Source organism: Lagenorhynchus albirostris, chromosome 18 (assembly GCF_949774975.1).
Source record: "Lagenorhynchus albirostris chromosome 18, mLagAlb1.1, whole genome shotgun sequence".
Lineage (NCBI taxonomy): Eukaryota > Metazoa > Chordata > Mammalia > Artiodactyla > Delphinidae > Lagenorhynchus > Lagenorhynchus albirostris.
In genome coordinates this window covers 12,650,825-12,673,259 of record NC_083112.1, presented here as the reverse complement: position 1 = coordinate 12,673,259, position 22,435 = coordinate 12,650,825, and the positions used below count along the sequence as shown (strand labels likewise).

Here is a 22,435-nt window from a genome sequence, read left to right as displayed (position 1 = left end):
TGAAGAGCTCTTGTTTAAAAAATAGAACCTTAATTTAAATCAAGCCTCTACATCTAACCAACAGTTTAAAAGTAATTTATGGAGTAAGAGAAACCATTAAATGACATGGATGAGGAAGCAACCAGCCAGACCCAGTTAAATGATACGCTGAGGAAGCAGTTGCTCAAATCCCAACAAATCAGTTTCATGAGAAAAGAAAAAAAGATGGGGGAAGAGGTGATCGTTACAGAATTTTTTTTTTTAAATGTTTGAGAGATAAAAACCGAATTCAATGTGTAGGCCTTGTTTGAGTTCAAATTCAAACAAACCAACTAAGAATACACTTTTGAGATAATGGGAATTTATCTAGACTGGATATTAGAGGTCCTTAGCAGTTAGCAGTGCGTCCTGAAGGATTTTTCAGATGAAATAATACAACATCGAAAATGTATTTAAAATTACTCCAGGAAAACAAAGAAAAACAAAAAAAAAAAGAGGGGCGGTTGTTAAATAAAATAGGGTGTTGGTACGTGGGTGTCATTATATTTCTGTTTTGTGTATTTTTGAAAATTTCCATAATAAGTTGAATAGACCTAGTGAAAGAAGCAATGTTTCTTTTTTCTTTTTTTTTTTTTTCTTTTTTCTTTTTTGCGGTACGCGGCCCTCTCCCTGTTGTGGCCTCTCCCATTGTGGAGCACAGGCTCTGGATGCACAGGCTCACGGGCCCAGCCGCTCCGCGGCATGTGGGATCTTCCCGGACCGGGGCACGAACCCGTGTCCCCTGCATCAGCAGCCGGACTCTCAACCACTGCACCACGAGGGAAGCCCGCAATGTTTCTTTTTTTGAAAAAATTTTTATTCAGCAGTAATTAATTGATTCATTTGACTTTTAAAAAATTGAGTTAATAGCCATTAAAATATTTCAGAGTTTAAACAAAAAAAAAAAGAAAAATAGGATTCAGTAAAGTAAGTTAAATGATACTGGTAAAAAGCCTGTATAAACTTTGGAATTGGTGTATATAGTTTATACAGTATTAGTGGAGTCATTTTTATTCTTGTAATGAAGTTAAGCTGAGTATAGAATGGGACTGTTATCTCAATCAGTGAAAGTGCTGTCATCTATCTTGGTCCTGTAAGCTTTGTGGGGACAGAGGATTTTATCTGTTTTCTTCATGATTTATCCACGCCCCCCCGCCCCCGGTCTAGAACAGTGTCTTACACATTGTAGGTACTTAGTAAATATTTGTTGGGCTAATGGATAGGCAGTCTTATAATTTGACCACTTTGTACCAATTACTGAATTTCCATTAGTAGTTTCATTATGCTGTCAAGTTTCTAAAGTTTACACATTTAGTTTGGAACTTGAAATACTGTATTTTACTGTACTCCTTAGCAGAAATATTCCAAGGAATATCTCTAGATTAAGTGATATGTATGATTTGAAAATCTTAAATCTGGTATTGATGTATGCTCTTACATATTTCAGGAAGACAAACTTCTGCTTGAGAGCCAACTGATTCTAGCTACAGCTGAACCACTGTGTCTTGATCCTTCTATAGCTGTAACCTGCACTGCAAACAGGCTGCTCTATAACAGGCAAAAGATGAACACGCGCCCAATGAAACGGTAATTACCTTTGTGGAAGGATAAACCAAAAGAGAACTAGAGCGGTAGCTCTAAATTTTGCCATTTATAGTATCTTTTCCCTTTAAAGAATAAATGTGCTCTGATTTTTTTTTTTTAATATTTATTTGTTTATTTATTTGGTTGTGCTGGGTCTTAGTTGCGGCTCACCGGCTCCTTGGTTGCGGCTCACCAGCTGCTTAGTTGCAACACGTGGGCTCCTTAGTTGTGGCATGCGAACTCTTGGTTGCAGGATGCATGTGGGATCTAGTTTCCTGACCAGGGATCATACCCGGGCCCCCTGCATTGGGAGTGTGGAGTCTTAATCACTGTGCCACCAGGGAAGTCCCTGATTTTTTAAAATTGGATTTTTAATTGTCTTTTAATACTTTTATTGGGTAAGAATTAGGATTTTTTTAATATGTACTCTGCTTTATATTGAAGTGATGCATTTTCTGCATTCTTTTGAAGAACAAACTACCTATAAATTCAGAGTTTGTTCACCAAAAAGATAGAAATTCTGAGAAGAGACAGGTATGAGCAGAAAGAATAATTTATCACTTTCTAATACCAGTTTAATTTTTGTTAATATTACCTTTAAAGATACAATTTATAATTTCTTTTAGAGATCTGGGAAAATGATCACAGTTTGAGAAGTCAGTTTCTAACTAAATGCCTTTTTATAACATGTTAATTTGTCTTAGAATGTTTTAGCTATCTCTTCTAGTTAATGAAGTAAAAGAATGCATATTAATTCAGACTGCAGTTAAGAATGCATATTAATTTGGTCTGCAGTTATAGTAGGCTCATCATTAAGTTATCTTTGCATAATTGTTTGAGTTGCCCACTTTGGATCTTCTTCAAGTTTGAAGGGGCTGAAATAACCTACCCATTTTCTAAATTCCCTGCTTTACTACGGAAATAATATATTCTGGGGAAAAGGTGCAGCTTTGGAAATAGTGAAATAAGTCCATATAGTATCCATTAGCAGTCCTATAAAGTCTCCTAGTATCTCTGTCCACATCTCTCCATGCCCACTGCTAGTGCCTTAAGCCAGGCCACCATCATCTTCATCTTGACTTCTGCAATAAAATCCTTCCTAACTGGTCTTCCTACTTCACCTTCGCTTGCTTCTGGTCTGTTCGCCATATAAGCAAACCACAGTAATGTTTTGAGAACCTCAAAGCCGACCATGCCACCACTTGCTTAAATTCCTCGAAAACCATCCCATTGTACTTCACATTCAGTCTAAACGCATTATCATTCATCTGCAAGGCCCCTGCCTTGCTCTTTGACCTCATCTCCCATTGTGTGGACCCTGATGCTCTAGTCCTCCCTTCATTTTTCTGTTTTAAAAATAAGCCAACTTTGTTCCTGCCTCAGCACCTTTTAAAATTCTCTCTGCTTCAACTGTTCCTTCCCTGATCTTTCCACAGCTTGTTCCTTCTTGTCATGTCTCAGCTCACGCATCATTTCTTCAGAGTCCTTCCCTTCCCTAATGTTGCCCTCTCTATCACGTATTCACCACAGTACCCTGGTTTTTCTCCTACTGCTTATTGTTATCTGGAATGATCTGACCTGTTTACTTGTATATGTGTGTCTTCACTTCTGGACTGTCAGCTACGTGGTAGCAGGAATTTTGTTAGTCTTGTCCATTTTTATTTCACCAGTGCCTAGAACATTCCTTGGCAAGTGACAGTGTTCTACAGATATTTGTGATTTAATTACACATTTAACACCTACTAATTTAAACCATGTTTTTTCTGAGTTTCTTGTATTAGCTTTGTGTATTTCTAATCTCTTAATGTTTCAGGTGTTTCAAGAGATATTCCAGGTCCTCTCTGAATCGGCAGCAGGATCTGTCTCATTGTCCACCTCCTCCTCAGCTAAAATTACTTGATTTCTTACAAAAAAGAAAGGAAAGAAAAGCAGGTCAGCATTATGACCTCAAAATTTCTAAAGCAGGAAACGTAAGTATATATTTTTAAATGAAGCTTATTATCATACCAAATGCCTTGCCTTATTTTCAGTGTTCAGTGTATTTATTTATACTCTTTTTAATTTTTTAGTGTGTGGATATGTGGAAACGGAGTCCCTGTAATTTGGCCATACCTTCTGAAGTGGATGTAAGTCAGTGCATGAATTACACGTCCTTTCATGTAAGGTTCCTAAGTTTGACTAATAGTAGTTTAAACTTTGGGAAAACAAAGACTCTTACTACTTCTTTTTTTATTTTATTGAATGAAAGATTCTTTAAATTCTGTAGTGCTTTACAGTTTTCAGAAGTTTCACACATGTGATTTTATATAATCCCATAATAACCCTTTTTTTCCCCATTACCCCTATATTGCCCCTCCCCCCTTCCTTTTCCCCACTGGTAACCACTAGTTCATTCTCTCTGTTTGTGCTAAGACTCTTCTTAAGTCAGCTGCTCATTTTCAGAAGCTATTCTATTTTCACATTAACTTGTCTAAAAATGTAACTCCTTAATATAGGTCTATGTTTAGAGCAGGAATAATAACCAAAGTATTTCAAAATGTGTAAAAAGATGTACGTATTACATAATATGCATAAAATGACTGATTTTTTTCATAATATTTCATCATAATTTCCTGATAATGCTTTTCTCGCTGGCTAAATTTAAAAATTAATAATATTGGAGCAGTAGCCAAGATTAGGAACCTTGGGTGGTATTCTTTGCTGGCCCATGAAACACATGAACTATAAATGAGCAAAGACAGGAAAGATAATTTTGATGGGAGGTTCCATATTTCTTTTGTTTCCCCATTTCTCCTATTTTTATTATTCACTCAATTCTTTAGAATTGGTCAGTTATTTTAGCAGATGTTTGCTCTGTGCATCCTTCCCAGGCTAGCACATGTATAATTCTTATTACCTTTGATTTTTAAAAAATTGTCAGAAGCATCAGAAGTACACTGTATATACAGCTCAAGAGAGTAAGCCACATTATCTTTCAGTAACTTATGCGCCCCTCAAGGAACGTGGCCTGAGAAGAGATATTTAGTGTAAATACCAAAGTGTGGGATTTAGCTTCGGAGGGCAGTCTGGATATCTAAAGCAGGGCTTCCGAAACCTTAACGTACGTAAGAATCACATGGGTTGCTTGTTAAAATGCAGGTTCCAGTTCAACAAGTCTGGGCTAGGACCTGAGATCCTGCAATACTGAAAAGCTCCTAGGTTGGTGGCACTGGAGTCCACAGACCACGCCTTGAGTAGCAAAGCCCTAATAAAAAGTGTCTTAGCCTAACTCGATCAGTTGAAGCATCTAGGATACCAGTTAAACATACACACTTAAACCCTCATTTCAGACCTGCTTACTGAATCAGGTCTCCAGGGGAGGGATATGGGAATCTGAATTTTTACCAGATGCCCAAGTGAATCTGTTACTCTTAGAATCATGGTTACCAGGAAGATGAGAACTTTTGGTTCACACAGACTGGTAGGAGATACATGGAATATATGGTTCAAGTCTGACTAGAAAATGGGAAAGATTTACAAAAATTTTTACCAATTCTAATGTAACTTCCCTAGTCTCTTCCTAGTTTTGTCCACACTGTTACATGACAATTCCTGTTCCATTAGAGACCCAGCCAAAGGAAATGATCCAGATCCTGGTCCTAATCACCTCACTGACATCCCAGTTTTCCTAAAAGTCAAATGTAATATCACCTTACGGAGCATAAAGAAGAGGCACTGTCCGAAACAGCAGCTGTGTTTATTACATTTATTTAATGGCAAAAGAGATTCTAATTTCATTTTATTTATAAAACCAGTTGGTCTAATTGAATATATATCAGGAGAATTTTAAACTACTTAAGCATAAGTAGTTAGTGTTATTAGCGATTCAAGAATTTTTGTGCTAAAAAGTATAGTAACTGAAAGTGGGATCTGGCGGCTCACCACTTAAAAGACAGTAAAGAGGCCAGTTTGGTGGAAAGTTAAGTTTGCTTTATTTTAGATGCCAGCAGCTGTGGGGGAGAGCAGACGCCTCTCCAAAGGCCGACTACCGCTCCTGACAATCAGGGAGCAAGAGCTTCTATACACGGAGGGAGGGGGCTACATGCAGAAACAGTACAGTCAGCTCTGACAGTCGTCTTGAAATTGGTCATCAGTGGTCTGACCAGCATCTCGATTGTTTTAGGGACAGTTAATCTTCACTTCTAGGGTCAGTTTGTTCCCATTTCTTTGAGGCTAGTTCTCGGAATCGTGGCAGCTTATGGCATGGCTACAGCCTGGTCATCATGTAGTTGACTCCTTCCACCTGGTGGGGTTACAGTATCTACAAGACAGCTCACAGGATAGGGCTCAGAGTATTATCTATAGCCCTTGAGGAGGAACTAAAGGGCCTTGACTTTGCTCCATTACTAAACTATTATTATTTGGTCTTCTTAACTGTTTTCCTTTGTTTCTGCATTTTCTCACTTCTCTGATTAAACTTATTCTTTGGCTAAAGTTTTTCCACAGACAAAAGCAGGGGGACGGGGCGGGGGTTGGGTTGGGGAAGGGTCCTGCCCCGTTTCAGTGTATTGTATTAAGTTATTTAGGTTTTTCTCTTTGGTCATAATACTGATTTCATTATATCTGATGTCTCTTGATTTGATTGCTTAGGTGGAAAAATATGCCAAAGTGGAAAAATCTATCAAATCTGATGACTCACAACCAACAATCTGGCCAGCCCATGTAAGTAACCATTGCAGTCTCCATTTCTAATGATGCTGTTTCTAATCTGGGATCTGAATTTATTAGACATACAAAGTACAGTAGCCTTTATTTTGGTATCTTCTTTTGTTTGTTTTTTTAAGAACTTTCTGGGAGTTCAGTGAATTAAAAAAAGGAACAACAATTTAGTTTTGTTTTTCATAAAATGCGGTTTCCATTCTAAGGACGATTTTAATGCATAACTGCATTTTTACTTTTGTTTTGGTCCCCTGTTGGTAGTTGTGATTTGTTTTCTGTTTCAAATTAATAATTAATAAGTTATTCTAAGGATATTTTTAAAGAAATGTTTTGTGTATGTTTCTCTAATTGCAGTGACTTCTTAAAGGCATATTTAATTATGTGGCATAATTAATAGGCATAATTAATTATGAATCTAGGAGTGAAATGAGAGTTTTTTTTTTTTTAATTTCTTTATGGCTGTGTCGGGTCTTAGTTGGCAACACGCGGGATCTTTGTTGTGGTGTGAAGGATCTCTCGTTGCAGCACACGGGCTTCTCTCTAGTTGCGGCATGCGGGTTTTCTCGCTCTAGTTATGGTGCGTGGGTTCTGTAGTTAGAGCGCGTGGGCTCTGTAGTTTGCAGCATGCAGGCTCAGTAGTTGTGGCGTGCAGGCTTAGTTGCCCCGTGACATGTAGGATCTTAGTTCCCCAACCAGGGATCAAACCCGCATTCCCTGCATTGGAAGGCGGATTCTTTACCACAGGACCACCAGGGAAGTCCCATGAGAGATACTTGGTATGTGCAATAGCAAAAAGACTAATGACAAATGGAAACAGGTTTGCTTTTGAAAGTTTTATCCTTTTAGTATTTAATATTTGCATTCATATGTTCAGTATATGAAATTCTGACATTTCACTAGGGCTTTGTTAACTAAATATCCCGTTGAAACTCTTGTTCCCAGAGTACCATGTTGAAAAAAGAACCCTGAGCTTCTTTCCCTTAGGGTTTTTTCTCTTAAATAGGTCTAAGGACTATGTCCCATGTGTCTTTTTATTGCAAGATGTAAGTTAGTGTGTCATTTACTTCTGATTTGTGTTAATTCTGACTATGTATTTACTGGAGAAGGTATTTATTTGGGATGCTCGGTCTTTTTCAGGATGTAAAAGATGACTATATATTTGAATGTGAAGCTGGTAATCCATATCAGAAAACAAAGCTGACCATTTTGCAGTCACTTGGTGATCCACTTTACTATGGTAAAATACAGCCATGTAAAGAAGACGAAGAGAGTGACAGTCAGATGTCTCCATCCCAGTGAGTTCTGTTAAATACAGGCAGTTGACAAAATAAGCCATCAGAATGTATGTAGCAACTACTGATGAACTATTAATGAATAAAAGTTTCCCTGTTTTGTTAGTTAAATACTCCAGTTAGATTTGGCAGCAGACCTAAGTAAACTTAAATTGTAGTTACCTTGCTGTCCAAGAGTTCTTTAAAATAATAATTTCTTTAAAAAACAAAACCAAAAAAACCTGTGCTGTAAATTCTTCTTATATTTGCTTTGAAAGATATGCCCGTCATATCCCTCTTGGTATATTTATGTGTTGCCACTTATGACTTTTACCTCTCTGTGAGCATGAAGTGCTTCCGGGCAATAATTTGTTTAAATGGGAAGCAAGTTCACTGTAAATTAAATGTAAAAGCTGTTAAAAATGCTTGATATTTCAGCACTGCCTGTAAGGACACAGACTCAGTGCTTAATGTAGTTACTGGCTCTAGAAATACATATATAGTTGTCCCTTGGTATCCACAGGGGATTGGTTCCAGGACCCCCTTGGATACCAAAATCTGCAGATGCCCAAGTCTCATATCAAAATGGTGTAGTATTTTCAACCTCTGTACATCCCTCCCTTGTACTTTTATCTGGGTTGCTTACAATACCTAATACAGTGTAAATGCTATGTAAATAAGTAATAAATTCAATTTAAATGTTACGTAAATAGTTTAGTTGCCAGCCCGTGGCAAATTCAAGTTTTGCTTTTTGGGACTTTTCTGGAATATTTTCCCCCCAAGTATTTTCATTCCATGGTGGTTGAATCTGGGGATGCAGAATCTGCAAATATAGAGGGCCGACTGAAGTTGATATTCCTAAACTTACGGGTTACATGTATTTACTACAAGGTACCAGTATTTAGTTTTGTTTTCCTTGTTAGTTTTATTATTAGTTCTGCTTTTTAATCAAGTCGATGCTGTTTTGAAAAGAAGGAAAAATAAAGAGAACCTCAGCAGAAAAAAGTAGGGGCCAGCTCTATGTTAAATCCTTACAAAATACTAATTGAAACTATGGCAGAAAAATGGATTTTAAAGAGTAACTTCACCAATACCTAAGTGAAAGTCAATGGGAGGAAACAGCAGTCAGGGAATCAATCCTCAGCTTATTTTTTCACATTAGCAGTTTTTATTTTTGTATGCTAAGTAGAAAAATCAGATATTTCGATTAGCTGTATTTTGCAGTCTTCCCTTTAAAGATACACGTTGGTCATTTTAAATAGTTACTAACTTTTCTCAAACACAAGGGCATATGTTCTCTCATTAAAAAAAAAAAATTGTTCAAAAGGCCAACTGATTAGATTTGTTTGACAAGAAGAGAATTGAATTTTTTGCCTTTTACATCAGGACGTTGCTGCAGAAATGCTGCATGGTTTATTACCTTCTAGTCCTTCTCCCAGATTCATAAATTACTTGATTTAATAGCTGTGAAGTCAAAGTTTGAGCTGCATTAACCAAGTTTTTTCTTTTTTTTTTATATTTTATATTTCAGCTTCTCCACAGATGATCATTCAAATTGGTAATTAAAAAATAAACAAACTCACTATTTTAATACGTTAAGAAATCATATAAATGTCAAACTCTTTTAAGACTTGATAAAGGCTTTTTATTTAAATTGGCGATAAACCATCTTCCTTGTCTAAAATATATTCTAAGGGCCTGCTATATAGACATTAATAATGTCTTCCAAAATCAAAGTTTAAAGTGAGAGGAAGGCCAAAGGCCTTGTACATGGTAGTTCAGTGAATATTGCTGTAGGACAGACACTTGTGAGGGTGTATAGCACTTGGTAACTTTCAGCCCAGATTTTGTTTTGAAACATAGGTTTTCTGCCAAAGTAAATCTCCTTTAAATTAAGTCAGCCAACTTATTCACAGAATTATTTTGTAATGCATGCAGAACTTGGTCATTGCTTCCTATTTTTTAATGTATTTTAAAATTTGTGTTTTCATGATATCTCGGTAGATTTTAATTCAGTTTATAAAATTACTGTCACTAAAATATGGAAGTCTTCAAAAGTAATCTCAGGGCTCCTTAAAACAAGTCTATCTAATACTTTTCTTTTTTAAAAAACAATTTAGGTTCATTATTGGATCAAAGACTGATGCTGAGAGGTAAAAATATTTGCATCTTTATTTGTGATCTGGATGGATTCTTGTAGGGTAGAGACTACTCCATTCGAAGTCAAAGCTTTGATTTTAATTATGCCTAGGTATTACTAGGATTTTTAAATAGAATTAGGAAAATAATAACTAAAAGGATAATGTTTAAAATGTAGCTTTATTTTAAATAAGAGAACTTAGATATATCTACAGTAGCTAAGGAAAATGATTTCTAGGTAACAGTTTAATCAGAATATAAGTAAGAGTCAATGGGTAGTTCTTTTGGCTACTTATTGGTGAAATAATCCCTGTATTTCTGTATTGGAGACAAGATACCGCAAGTATCTTTAGATTGTTAATTAGCAAAATGTTTTCAGCATTAGCTTGTCATTGAAAATATTAGAAGAATGTGCTTTTATCGAAGATAAATTGTCTAATTTTAATTTTTGTGTTATTTTTGATAGAACTTGTTTCATTAACAGTTACTATTCATTTCCTATGTAGTAAATTTATGTTTAAAATAGTTAGCTAATCATTACCTGTTTTCTCCCTAATATTTCAGAGTAGTCAGTCAGTACCAGGAACTGGTCCAGAACGAAGCCAAGTGTCCAGTGAAGATGTCGCATAGCTCCAGTGGCTCAGCGAGCTTGAGTCAGCCTTCTCCAGGGAAGGAAACAGAAGTGTGTTTGCTTAGCTTTTTTTGTGCTGTTACTTTTTTCTGCCTAATTGTTCTCAAGGAATCTGAGAAATGTTAAGGACTGTTTTATGAGGGATAGGGGTATTGTTTAGTTTTGTTTTTACTTTTGATTTTCTTTTTATTACTTAACTTTTTATGATGGAAACTTTCAAATGTACACAGAGGTAGAGCAAAAAGTGTGATGAACATCTGTGTATACTGATCACCCACCTGGCGTCAACAGTTACTATTTTTCTGGAGACGATTTAAGGGTGAAGCTTTGCTGTCATCTTACTCTGCTCTTCTCCCTCAAACTTTCTCCCTACCTTATTACTCAGAAATCTTTCCTTCATCCTGTGTATACTGTAAGTTATCTCATGGATCTCCTTATGTGGAATTACATTTTTTTGAAACACCTCTAATACCCAATCTATAAACATTAAACATACATTGCAGTTTTTTAAACCGTGTTTTCATCCAGGAGTTATAATAGTGTTACTAATTTGTGAATTTCTGATTTGACCTTAATTTTAATGAGTATGCTTAATGTCACTGTCTTAGCAGCCGGAGACCCTGTCAGTTCAGTCTTCAGTATTGGGGAAGGGAGTAAAACATCGACCTCCACCCATCAAACTTCCCTCAAGCTCAGGAAATAGTTCCTCAGGTATTACATTCCTTAGTTTTTTGTAATCTAGAGTAAGAAACAACAGATGATCGTAATCCATTTACTCATATTTTGATTTACTCAGAATTTTAAATTGTAAATCTAGGAAACAGCGTGTATATTTTTCTTCTAGGTAACTATTTTACACCACAGCAGGTCAGCAGCTTTCTTAAATCTCCAACTCCTCCTCCTGCTTCTAAGCCACCAAGTCTTTCTCGGAAGTCATCCATGGATCTCAATCAAGTTAGCATGCTTTCTCCAGCTGCCCTGTCACCTGCCAGTTCATCACAAAGTGAGTCATAACTTAAATTCTTCATTAACTCTTCGTAAGCTTTTGCATTAGTGTTTCTTAAGATGGCTCTTTTTGACCAGTGAAATAGTGAAATCTGAATGTACTGTCTACCCAAAATGTAATTTTTTGAGAAGCTTCATGCCAATCTCTTGTTGACTGTATGTATTACATGTTTATTGTAATTGTATTTGTTTTTCTGTATTTATGTATGCACCTCGTGTATACCTTTCTTATAGACTTGTAACCTACACATCTCCTGAAAAAAATAATGTGGTAGTTAAATGTGGCAATGAGTCCAAATTATTTTTTATTACAGTGTACCCTTGGGCATTTTACATTTTATGTAAACTATGCAGCTGATATGGAAAAAAAGTCATAAGAGTTGTTGCTGCAGTCTTATCTTTGTAAATGTAAGAAGCCAACTAGTTCCAAGGTGGTGATACAGTAAACTGAAAGCCGATTTTTCAATAACACTCTTACACTCTTACAAATTGTTTTCAGTTAGTAAAATGTGGGATGATCATAAAGCATCTGAAGATATTAAAATGTAATTTTTACTACTGAATACTTTTTTTTTTTTAACATCAAGAAGAGTTATTCAAGAATTCTAGCGTTAGTTTGGGAGAATTTCTTCAAATTAGTAAATATCTGAGATATTTAGGTACCAACTTGCAAAAAAGCATTCCAGTTTTTTAGATTTTTTAATAAATAACTAATGTGTGCTGAAAGTTTTAGTACACTGCACAGTGACAGGGTGGTCTTTGCATTAGATGTAAACATCTTCATCTTGATAGCTCAAAAGGTGTAATTTTTCTGCCTTCTTGTTTTGCACAAAGAAAAATTTATAAATTTCCTGAAAGTCTTATTCACACTTCTTACGTTGTGGGTATGGATTATGTTAATCTACTGCACACAGTTGTTACTTTAAGTAAGGGTTGAGTGACAGCTTCTGGACATTCACATTTCTTTCCTTTCTTTCTGCAGGACATGAAAGCTAAAAAAGAAAACACCTCAAGAGCTTTTGATTTTATTTTTTTGGTTTTTGTTTTTTGTTTTTGTTTTTTTAAAAAAAGTTGATAAACTGTGCATACTTCATTCACAACAGATTTTCTATACATTCTACATTTAAACAGAAGTACACAGTTACTGTTAAAGATGCAGTATTATCTCTCAAATATTTGCTTCATTACTGTGTTTTGTAAAATTTGTGAGGATAAACTTGATGTGTTAGGAATTAAATATGTATATCTAGGTGCCAAATATGATTGTAAATCATATGTAATTTATTAAATATGTTCAGAGTTTATCTCAGACTGTTAACAGAAAATAAGCAATATTTCTAAGTGAAGTCCTAAATTAGTGAAATCGTAAATAACAAAAATTAATTTGAAGTCCTTTTAAACTTTATAGGCCAAAGGTAGCATGTAGGAAACTAACTTTTAAATGGGTATTGTGGTAGAATACAAACGTATATTTTTACTGTTACTGTAATAGCATCTCTGATGGGATTTGTAGGTGATATACTGCATCCTTAATTGTAATTGAGTGTAGCAACACTCATGTATCATGTGTAGAAATTAACACTTGCAGTTAACTGCTTTAAAAAAAAACTGGAACAAATTGTCAGTGCTAAATAAGATTCCATTAACCTTATTTTAAAAAGGACTGGCCATTTATAACAAACTAGCAATTTTTATTTTTCTCAATGAGCAGGATCTGGAACTCCTAAGCCATCTACTCCTACACCAACCCCTTCATCGACCCCACACCCTCCTGATGCTCAGAGCTCAACTCCTATTACCCCTTCAGCTACCCCTACTCCCCAAGATTCAGGCTTCACCCCTCAGCCCACTTTGTTAACTCAGTTTGCTCAGCAGCAAAGGTCTCTGAGCCAGGCAATGCCTGTAACGACCATTCCTCTTTCCACCATGGTAACATCTATAACTACAGGAACCACGGCCACCCAAGTCATGGCAAACTCTGCTGGACTTAACTTCATCAATGTAGTGGGCTCTGTTTGGTAAGTTTGCATTGATGCCCTGATTTTTTTTTTTAAGATACTGTAAGCAATCTAAAGAAATTCTTATTTGTGAAATTAAGAACAAATTGCATATTATTGAAATTGAAAGAAAATAGTTTCTATGCGGATAGAAGCTATCTCAACAAGTATGCTTTAATTTTAGGTGATCAATCTATTACATGCACTAATGATACTACTACACATTGACAGTGGCTTAGATTTTCCCGTTTATCCTCTGTTTTACCATCTTTTAATCCATTGATTAGGACATTACTCTTCCAAATTATATTTTAAATATATAGTACTTGATAAATATTCAGTAAATATACAGTACTTGATAAATATATAGTACTTAATTGGTAAATATACAGTACTTAATTTTTGCCAACCTTGCTGTCACTTTCTAGCAAAAAAATGAAACTAAGCCTCCAAATTGACATTTAAGACAAATATCTGTGTTTGTTTAGTGGTTTGTTTTTTAATCCAAGGAATTATGTGGCTGATTTTCCCTTTTATAGTGCTAGTTTAATGCTCTGTCTTATTCTCCTGCAGTGGAGCTCAAGCTTTGATGAGTGGTTCAAACCCTATGCTGGGCTGTAACACTGGTGCCATAACTCCTGCAGGAATAAACTTGAGTGGCCTTCTACCCTCAGGAGGTCTGCTACCAAATGCATTGCCCAGTGCAATGCAGGCAGCTTCTCAAGCAGGTCAGAATATTAGAAATAATAACCTCTAATAAAATTAAAGTCCATGCTTATGTAAAAATGCCATTTTAATGATATTATTTAACATCCTTATTTTATGAAGTATTATGTCGGAAATATTTCCTTTCAAAAGCTTTAAGAGTTCTGGTATTTGAATTAAAAACCCATCTAGCTATGAACTTCTCTGTGAGGAAACTTGGTAAGCCTGTAAGTCTCTGCAAATTTTATCTTTACCTTCCAAAGATTATTATAAAAGTAACTTTTATAATTGTCAGTGTAGTCCTGTCCCAGGTAAAAGAAATGTATTTTGAAAACATATATGAGCAAGAAAAGCAACACAGCATGGCATTTAAAAGCCTCAGTTCTGGAGCCAGACTGCCTGATGTGAATCCTGCTTGTGCAGCTTACTCTAACTGTGTAATCATGACAGAGTTACCTTTGTGCCTCACTTTCTTCATAAATGTGGATAATAATAATACTTTACCTCAGAGTTGTGAGGATTGAATGAATAAATACAGATGAGATGCTTAAACTATGCTTGAGATGTGATAAACATTCAAAAATATTTGCTGTCATCATCATTAGTAGTAGTTTTCTTGCAGTAGTAGTAATAATTATAATTACATATACTGAAAAAGAGTTTTAACAACTTGTGCTTTTTTTTTTTAATTTACTAATTATTTGGTTGCATCAGGTCTTAGTTGCAGCAGGCGGGCCCCTTAGTTCTGGCATGCAAACTCTTAGTTGAAGCATGCATGTGGGATCTAGTTCCCGGACCAGGGATTGAACCCAGGCGTGGAGTCTTAACCACTGCGCCACCTGGGAAGTCCTGACTTGCACCATTTTTTAATGCTCTTTAAGAGAATGTATTATATCTGAGAACAGTTCGATTTCTTTCTACTGAGAAAAAAATTAACAGGAAAAGTAAACTCAGCATAGTAAGAAAAACTTATCTGAAACTTTCTATGAGTTAAGAGAAAGAGAACCCAAAGAATATAATTTAAACATGTTAATATATTGCTGTGATTTTCTAATTCTAGCTCATATTCTTATTTTAATATGTCTAAATATGCTCTAGTGACAGAAGCCCTGGAAATGGAATCAGTGTTGAATTTAGGATTTTATATTTACATATAATTCTACCAGTTACTTGTGGCTCCAAATGCTAACTGTGGGGTCTGAAAGCAGTCACTTAATTTTTCCACCTTAGCCTGAGTTTCATCTGTTCTAAAATGGGAATGAAAATTTCTAAATTCATTTGGTACTTATGAGAAATAAATGAAGTGATATGAAAGTGCCTTTAGAAAGCTATAAAGCATTATACAGATGTCATCCACCTTTAAAGGGAGTTATGTCTTCTTTTTTTTTTTATGAGAATCCTGGAGGGAATATCAGTATTGTCACATTTTTATCTGATTATGCATTTTCCATTTCTTATACAAGACTTTCATACTGTCATCTGTGCATTATTTGCTCTGTATCTTTTTTTGTACAATTATCTGCTTAGAGGACTATATACATTTTTAACTAGTGTTCGAATTGGTATATTTAGTGAGGAAAATATATACAGTACATACTTTGAGACTGGGATCAGCAAACTATAACCCACATCTAAGCTAAGAATAGTTTTACATTTTTTAAAGTTTGTTTTTTTAAAAAAAGACAAGAGAAAGAGTATATGAGAGTCTCTGTGTGGCCCATAAAGCCTACTGGAAGAGTTTGCCAACCCCTGTTTTATGATGTGCTCCATGTTGTGTCACAGATTTTGGGGAATAAGTTCAGAATTAACAGAGCATCGTTTCCTGACTTTCAGCTTGATCCTTACACACAAAATTCAACAGCGTTCTTTAGCATTATTAATATTAGCATTTGTACTTTAAAAAATGGCACAGGGCACACTGCTTCTCAGAGATAGGGTTATTATCATATGCTGTTTAGCACTGAGGAATATAAATAGATGCCAGTCCCTGAAATGTATTTGCACAACAGTGATAGTTTTATTATATTTATGGTGTTTGCATACTGCTAGATTACTTTTCCAACCAACAGTCAAAATAGTTATAAAGAAGTCTCAGTTTCTGAAATACAGATTATAGTGTACATCTGGTGCTCACATCTTTGGTATTGATGAAAATAGGGGGTTTTTTGCTTACAAGAAATTTTTAAAGTATAGAAAATAAGCACATCTGTGCAGGAAGTACTTAAAGTATTATATTTTTATATACTAAAGTATAAAATACTTTCAAGTATAATAAAGTTGTAATTCCCTGTTTTAACCATGAGTTTTATTTAATAGGTGTTCCATTTGGTTTAAAAAATACTTCAAGTCTCAGGCCCTTAAACCTACTCCAGGTAAACCTGAAACACTGCTTTTTATTAAAGTTTTTATAGTTTTTGTTTGTTTGTTTGTTTTTAACCATGTAAGTTTGTACATATCAGCATTTGAAGTTTTGAGGTTGTCCAGAATCTTCTAAGGGTGTGGTTACCTTTGCATGTTCAAGTAGATAAGGGGAAAGAATTGGTATCCTATGTACTGCACTTTCATCGGCTCTGGCACCACTGCCAAGTCAAGAACTAGTTCCAGAGGGGAGAGTTGACAACTGCCCAGGAAAATAACTTGCCTACAATAGTAGCAGCAGGTATACTTAGAAATAATTTCTGTCTTAACAGACTTTTTATGTATGCATGTAGGTATTGCTGTTTGCTTATAGTAGATTTTCTGTGTGAATAGAAATTTTTAAAATTAGGTATGTGTGTTCTTTTCCTGAGGAGAATGTGACTTCGTGGCACAGTGCCAGGCACCTAGTAGTCAGTCAATAAATGTTTGTTAGATTACAGTTTGTGTCTAGTAGTGAGGCTTTTCTTAACACATTTTATCAATGTTAACATATAAAGAGAGATTGTAGGTAAAGAATTTAGTACATGTTGTGAACTTATAATATTCTGAGTGTTATGCTAGGTCCTTTAAGGATGGAGTTCAGTATTAAACTAGTAGGTTGGAAAATGGATGGGATTATCTACAGAGAATTTTTAGAAAAGGTAGACATAAATATAAAGACTTGGAGACAAAGAATGGCAGAGCTATGGATTATTGGGAAATAAACAGATCAACCCAACCTGATATTCAGAAGTAATAAATCAGGAAATACATTTAGAACTAAATCTTAAAACTTATTTCCTGTCACAATACGCAAACAGTGTCAGTATTTACAGACTAATTGCAGAATGATCTAATTGTGTTATGGACACATTGGTTTATTTAGCCGACTTTCCTGCATTTTGCTGTAGGAATTTCTACAAGGATCCGTCTCAGTGTTAAGAGGAGTGGGATTCCTTAATAGCACTGATAATAAGGATTAAGGGCAAAGCCACCTTATAAATTATATTTTGCAACATTTATTACTGTCTACCTAATTGAGGAAGGAACATTTGACCTGTGCTTTGTCCAGGTTTACCTAACGGTGAGCTGTGCTGGGTATAGAGCTTTTGACCCGAGACACCTTTTCTGACTATAAAGACCTAAGAGTTCTGTATTTGATATTTGCTTGGACTTTCCCACAAAACTTCAAAGTGCTTTTAACTTAGACTCCTGTAGAATAAAATGGAAAAACCATTTGTTTCCTGATGCATTTGGAATGCATAGTTTTAGTTTTTAGTGTGGAGTTTTCTGGATGATGCTTTTTTAAAAGTTTTTTTTTTAATTTATTCAGAATGACAGAGCAAGTAATGTCTCCAAACTAAATATGGACATCTAATGCATTTTCTTTTCAGCTTTGGAATTCCTAGCTATGTTATATAAAAATCCATGCATTTCTGGTTTAGGGCAAAGCTAGACCAAATTTAGGGAGACAAGTTTTCTTAATATATATCTGATTATCACTAGCTTCTTGTTTATACTTCCAAATGCATTTAATGCTGTTTTGTGTTGATGTATAAAAGGAGTTAAATAAAAGCAGTGTGTGTATTTGGATAGCTAACTATTAACTTGAAGCAGAAAGACTTACATTGGAGATTACTAACATATTTGAGAGCCAAAGTAACAGCATTTAAAAATTGTGTTTAAAGCGATTGTTCCTTTTTTTTAAGGGCAGGAATCTTGTTTTGTTTCCATTTTTGTTCACCTGTTTCCTCAGTCCCTGGAAGAATGCCTGACACATAGTGAATGCTCCAGAAATGTTTGTAGAATAAAGAAATTTAATCTGAAATCGGCTAATTAATTCTTGCTTACTTAATAGCTTCCAGGTGGCTCGCTCATTTTTAACACACTGCAGCAGCAGCAGCAGCTTTCTCAGTTTACACCACAGCAACCTCAGCAACCCACAACTTCTGTTCCTCAACAGCCAGGGGAGCAGGTATGTCCTTTCTACCTTCCATATGCTTTGTATCATAGAATTATAACCTTTTTTGGTATATGCCAAGCATATTTCAAGTGTTTTTATTTAGATTGTTTGAACCAACTTTTCATGTGCGGTTTTTCTTCATTAACAGTAGCAGCTATCAGTTATTGGGTGCCTATTTCTAATTCTCACAACCGCCATACTTGAATAGATGATGTCACTTCCATCTTGCATAGTCTGAAATAGATTCAGGTGACTAACTTGCTCACAACCATACATCGAGTGGCAGAGCAGGGATTCAAGTCCAAGTCTTTCTGCCTCTATAGGCCATGTATTTTCTACCCCATCATCATCCTTCTTTTGATAATATTTTGTCTCTATTAGAATACAGATGTTCTTTTTATCTTGAAGCATAAAACAGAGCGAAGATAGACAAATACAAATACTTTGTACATTGCCAAACAAAATGAAATTGAACAAGAACTACAGTAAATTAAAGTAATAGAAGGAACTTCAGATTTTTCTGAACCTTTGCTGCACTTCGGAATCATCTGGGAAACTAAAAATTACTGATTGCTGAGTCCCACCCTCATCGTTTCTCTTAGTTCATAATTAAATATATGTAATGTTCACTATCAGTCCTTCCACCAAAGATTCCCCAGTCAAATCTTGATTGGATAATGCTCATCCTCTATTAGATTTCTCAGGAAAGGCACATTTAAAACTATTTTTCTTTATTACCACATAAAGGATTACTTGGCTGGATATAAAATTCTTGATTTGCACTTTCTTTACAAAATTGTAAAATACTGTAACATAAAATTTACCATCTTAACCATTTCTAAATATGCAGTTTAGTAGCATTAAGTATATTCATATTGTTGTGCAGCCAATCTCCAGAACTTTTTCATCTTGCAAAAGTGAAACTCTATACCCATGAAACAACTCCTTATTTCCCCCCTCTTCTAGCCAACTTTCTGTTTCTGTGAGTTTGACTACTCCAGGCACCTCATATAAGTGAAATTATACAGTATTTGTCTATTTGTGACTGACCTGTTTAATTTAGCATAATACCCAAAAGGTTCATCCATGTTGTAGCATGTGTCAGAAATTCCTTTTTAAGGCTGAACAGTATTTCATTGTATTTATGTATCACATTTTGTTTATCCATTTATCCATCAATGGACATTTGGATTGCTTCCATCTTTTGATGGAGGTCTGAGTTATCTTTTTTTTTTTTTTTTTAATGAATTGTGCTTTAGGTATTAAGTCTGAGAACTCCTCACCTAGCCCTAGGCCCCAAAGTTTTTTTTTCATAGTTTCCATTTAATTCTATGATCCATTTTCAGTTGATTTTTATAAAAGGTATGAGACTTTGGTCCAGGTTCATTTTATGGGGGGATATAGATGTCCATTTGCTCCAGCACCATTTGTTAGAAAAGCCATCCTCCTCAACTGAATTACTTTTGCACCTTTGTCAAAGATCAGTTGGCTGTGTTTGTGTGGCTCTATTTCTGTATTCTCTACTCTGTTTCACCCATCTATGTATTAATATCTGTCACTCTGTTAGTACCGTACTGTTGCGATCGCTGTAGACTATGTATATATATACACACACACATATATATATACACACATACACATACATATAGTAAGTCTTAAAATCAGACACAGTGATTCTTCCCATGTTATCCTTTTTCAAAATTCTTTAGCTGTTCTAGATCCTTTGCCTTTCCTTATGAATTTTAGAATCATCTTATCTATATCTACAGAAGACTTTGCTGGGATTTTTAAAGGAATTGAGTTAAACCTAAAGGTCATTTTGGGAAAGGCTTAGCATGTTTACTATGTGAGTTTTCTAGTCCATGAACACAGTGTGTCTCTAGGCTAAAATCAGCTAGTTTTCAGCATACAAAACCTATATGTTTCATAGATTTACACCTAAGTTTCTTTCCTTTTTTCTTTCTCTCTTTCCCTTCCTTCCTCCCTTTCTCCCTCCCTCCCTCCCTCCCTTCCTTTTTTTTCCCATTCTTGGGAAATTGTTAATGGTATTGTTTTTAATTTCGTTTTCTGCATGTTCATTGCTAGTATACAGAATTGGTTTTTGTATGTTGATCTTGTGTCCTGCAATCTTACTGACCTCACTTATTTGTTCTAGAAGTTTTTTTGTAGATTCATTAGGGTGTTTTTTCCTAAATAATCAATGCCATTTGCAAATAAGGGCAGGTATTTTTTCTTTTTAATCTGTATGCCTTTTTGTTTCCTTTTCTTGAATGTGCTCACTAGAAGTTCTAGTACTATGTTGCAAACAGTGTTTTAAGCTTTAAAAACTTGTTCTGATGAAGCTTTATAGAAGCAATATTGAAAAAAACAAACAGCCCTATCAAAAAAAGGGCAGGCCTAAATAGATGAAAAGGGAATCCTCTTGCACTGCTGGTGGAAATGTAAATTGGCGCAGCCACTATGGAGAACAGTATGGAGGTTCCTTTAAAAACTAAAACCCAAGCTGCCATATGATCCAGCACTCCCATTCCTGGGTATATATCCAGAAAAGATGAAAACTCTTATTTGAAAATATACATGCCACCCCCATGTTCATAGCAGCACTGTTTATAATAGCCAAGACGGGAACAACCCAAGTGCCATCAACAGATGATTGGCTTAAGAAGATGTGGTGTATATATACAGTGGAATATTAGCCATAGAAAGGATGAAATATTGCCATTTACAGCAATGTGGATGGACCTAGAGAATATCAAACTAAGCGAACTAAGAGCAAGACTAATGTTATATGATATCACTTATATGTTGAATCTAAAAAATAATACAAACCAATCTATATACCAAACAGAAACAGACCCACAGACACAGACATAGAAAACAGACGTATGGTTACCATGTTGCAGGGGCGCTTAAATTAGGAGTATGGGATTACCAGATACAGACTACTATACAGAAAATCGATAAGCAACAAGGATTTAACATGTAGCACAGGGAACTACCTTCAATATCTTGTAATAACCTATAAGGGAAAATAATTGAAAAATATGTGTGTGTGTATATATATACAACTGAATTACTTTGCTCTATACCTGAAACTAACAATACTGCAAATCAACTATACTTCAATTTAAAAAAAGTTCTGATGAAGTTTTATAGAAGCCTTAGTAATTATTTTTAATACAGAATCAGTTCTGAAAATTAGGTTTTATTTTCTTGCTTTCAAAATACCATAAGCTTATTCTTGCTAATTCTAAATACCTTTGACGTCTTTTCCTTAGGCCATTCTTTTTGCAAGACCTAGACTAATGTTGATTTTTTTTTCATATAGGAGTAAAATACTAATTCCACCAATCCAAAATTGTTTTTATTTTTGTACAAGTCACGTGTTATTTTTTTATTCAGGCTTCTGAACAAAGTTGTACCAGTCAAGAACAGGCCTTATCTGCTCAGCACACTGCAGTTATTAACCTTGCTGGAGTAGGAAGTTATATGCAGTCACAGGCAGCTGGTTGGTATCTTCATAACTAAATATGTTGAATTTATTTAAAGTGTCTAATCTATTTGGGATCTCACCATTTTAACTATTTCTTTTCCTTGTGCAGACAGTTACAAGGAAAAAGTTTAGTTGTATTTAATGTGTGAACTATTAAATGGATTAATTGATGGCACTCAGATTTTTTTCATTATTTTGATAATTGATTAAAGTGCTTTGACCTACATATATTAACAGCAGTTAATGTTTTCCTCATGTTAAATTTTGTTGGGAAAAGTTTACAGTTACCCAACTTACTAGGAAGCTTCTAAAGCTGTTAGCTCTTCAGTTTTCCTGGGTTATTGAGACTGCATTTTTCCAGATTGCACAATCTTTTGTCTCATTCCAGTGGCTTGTAGTTGTATGAATTAGGACTTAATAGTCAAGTAGCTTAGCTTCTGTAAGACACTTGTAAAAAAATGATTGTACTAAGTGATTGCTCACCACTTCTAGTAATAAATGGTGCACCAAAGATATGTGTTTAATGAAGATCAT

The 22,435-nt window shown here is 35.1% G+C and overlaps 1 protein-coding gene across 15 annotated transcripts in view; it reads left to right on the top strand.

Moving 5' to 3' along the window:
• The window catches only part of SUPT20H (SPT20 homolog, SAGA complex component), a 39,584-nt gene that overhangs the window by 14,889 nt on the left and 2,260 nt on the right, over nucleotides 1-22,435 (top strand). For 8 of the 15 annotated variants that reach the window (XM_060128700.1, XM_060128701.1, XM_060128706.1 and 5 more), the window contains 15 exons: nucleotides 1,466-1,605; nucleotides 3,416-3,572; nucleotides 3,672-3,728; nucleotides 6,232-6,303; nucleotides 7,438-7,595; nucleotides 9,103-9,129; nucleotides 9,692-9,724; nucleotides 10,275-10,392; nucleotides 10,950-11,052; nucleotides 11,186-11,344; nucleotides 13,058-13,364; nucleotides 13,917-14,071; nucleotides 16,365-16,420; nucleotides 18,304-18,420; nucleotides 21,811-21,916. In XM_060128700.1, coding sequence (XP_059984683.1) covers nucleotides 1,466-1,605; nucleotides 3,416-3,572; nucleotides 3,672-3,728; nucleotides 6,232-6,303; nucleotides 7,438-7,595; nucleotides 9,103-9,129; nucleotides 9,692-9,724; nucleotides 10,275-10,392; nucleotides 10,950-11,052; nucleotides 11,186-11,344; nucleotides 13,058-13,364; nucleotides 13,917-14,071; nucleotides 16,365-16,420; nucleotides 18,304-18,420; nucleotides 21,811-21,916 — 1,765 coding nt within the window. The remainder of the gene's footprint in view (nucleotides 1-1,465; nucleotides 1,606-3,415; nucleotides 3,573-3,671; nucleotides 3,729-6,231; nucleotides 6,304-7,437; nucleotides 7,596-9,102; nucleotides 9,130-9,691; nucleotides 9,725-10,274; nucleotides 10,393-10,949; nucleotides 11,053-11,185; nucleotides 11,345-13,057; nucleotides 13,365-13,916; nucleotides 14,072-16,364; nucleotides 16,421-18,303; nucleotides 18,421-21,810; nucleotides 21,917-22,435) is intronic. The other 7 variants (XM_060128711.1, XM_060128710.1, XM_060128709.1 and 4 more) reach the window with 4 other exon arrangements.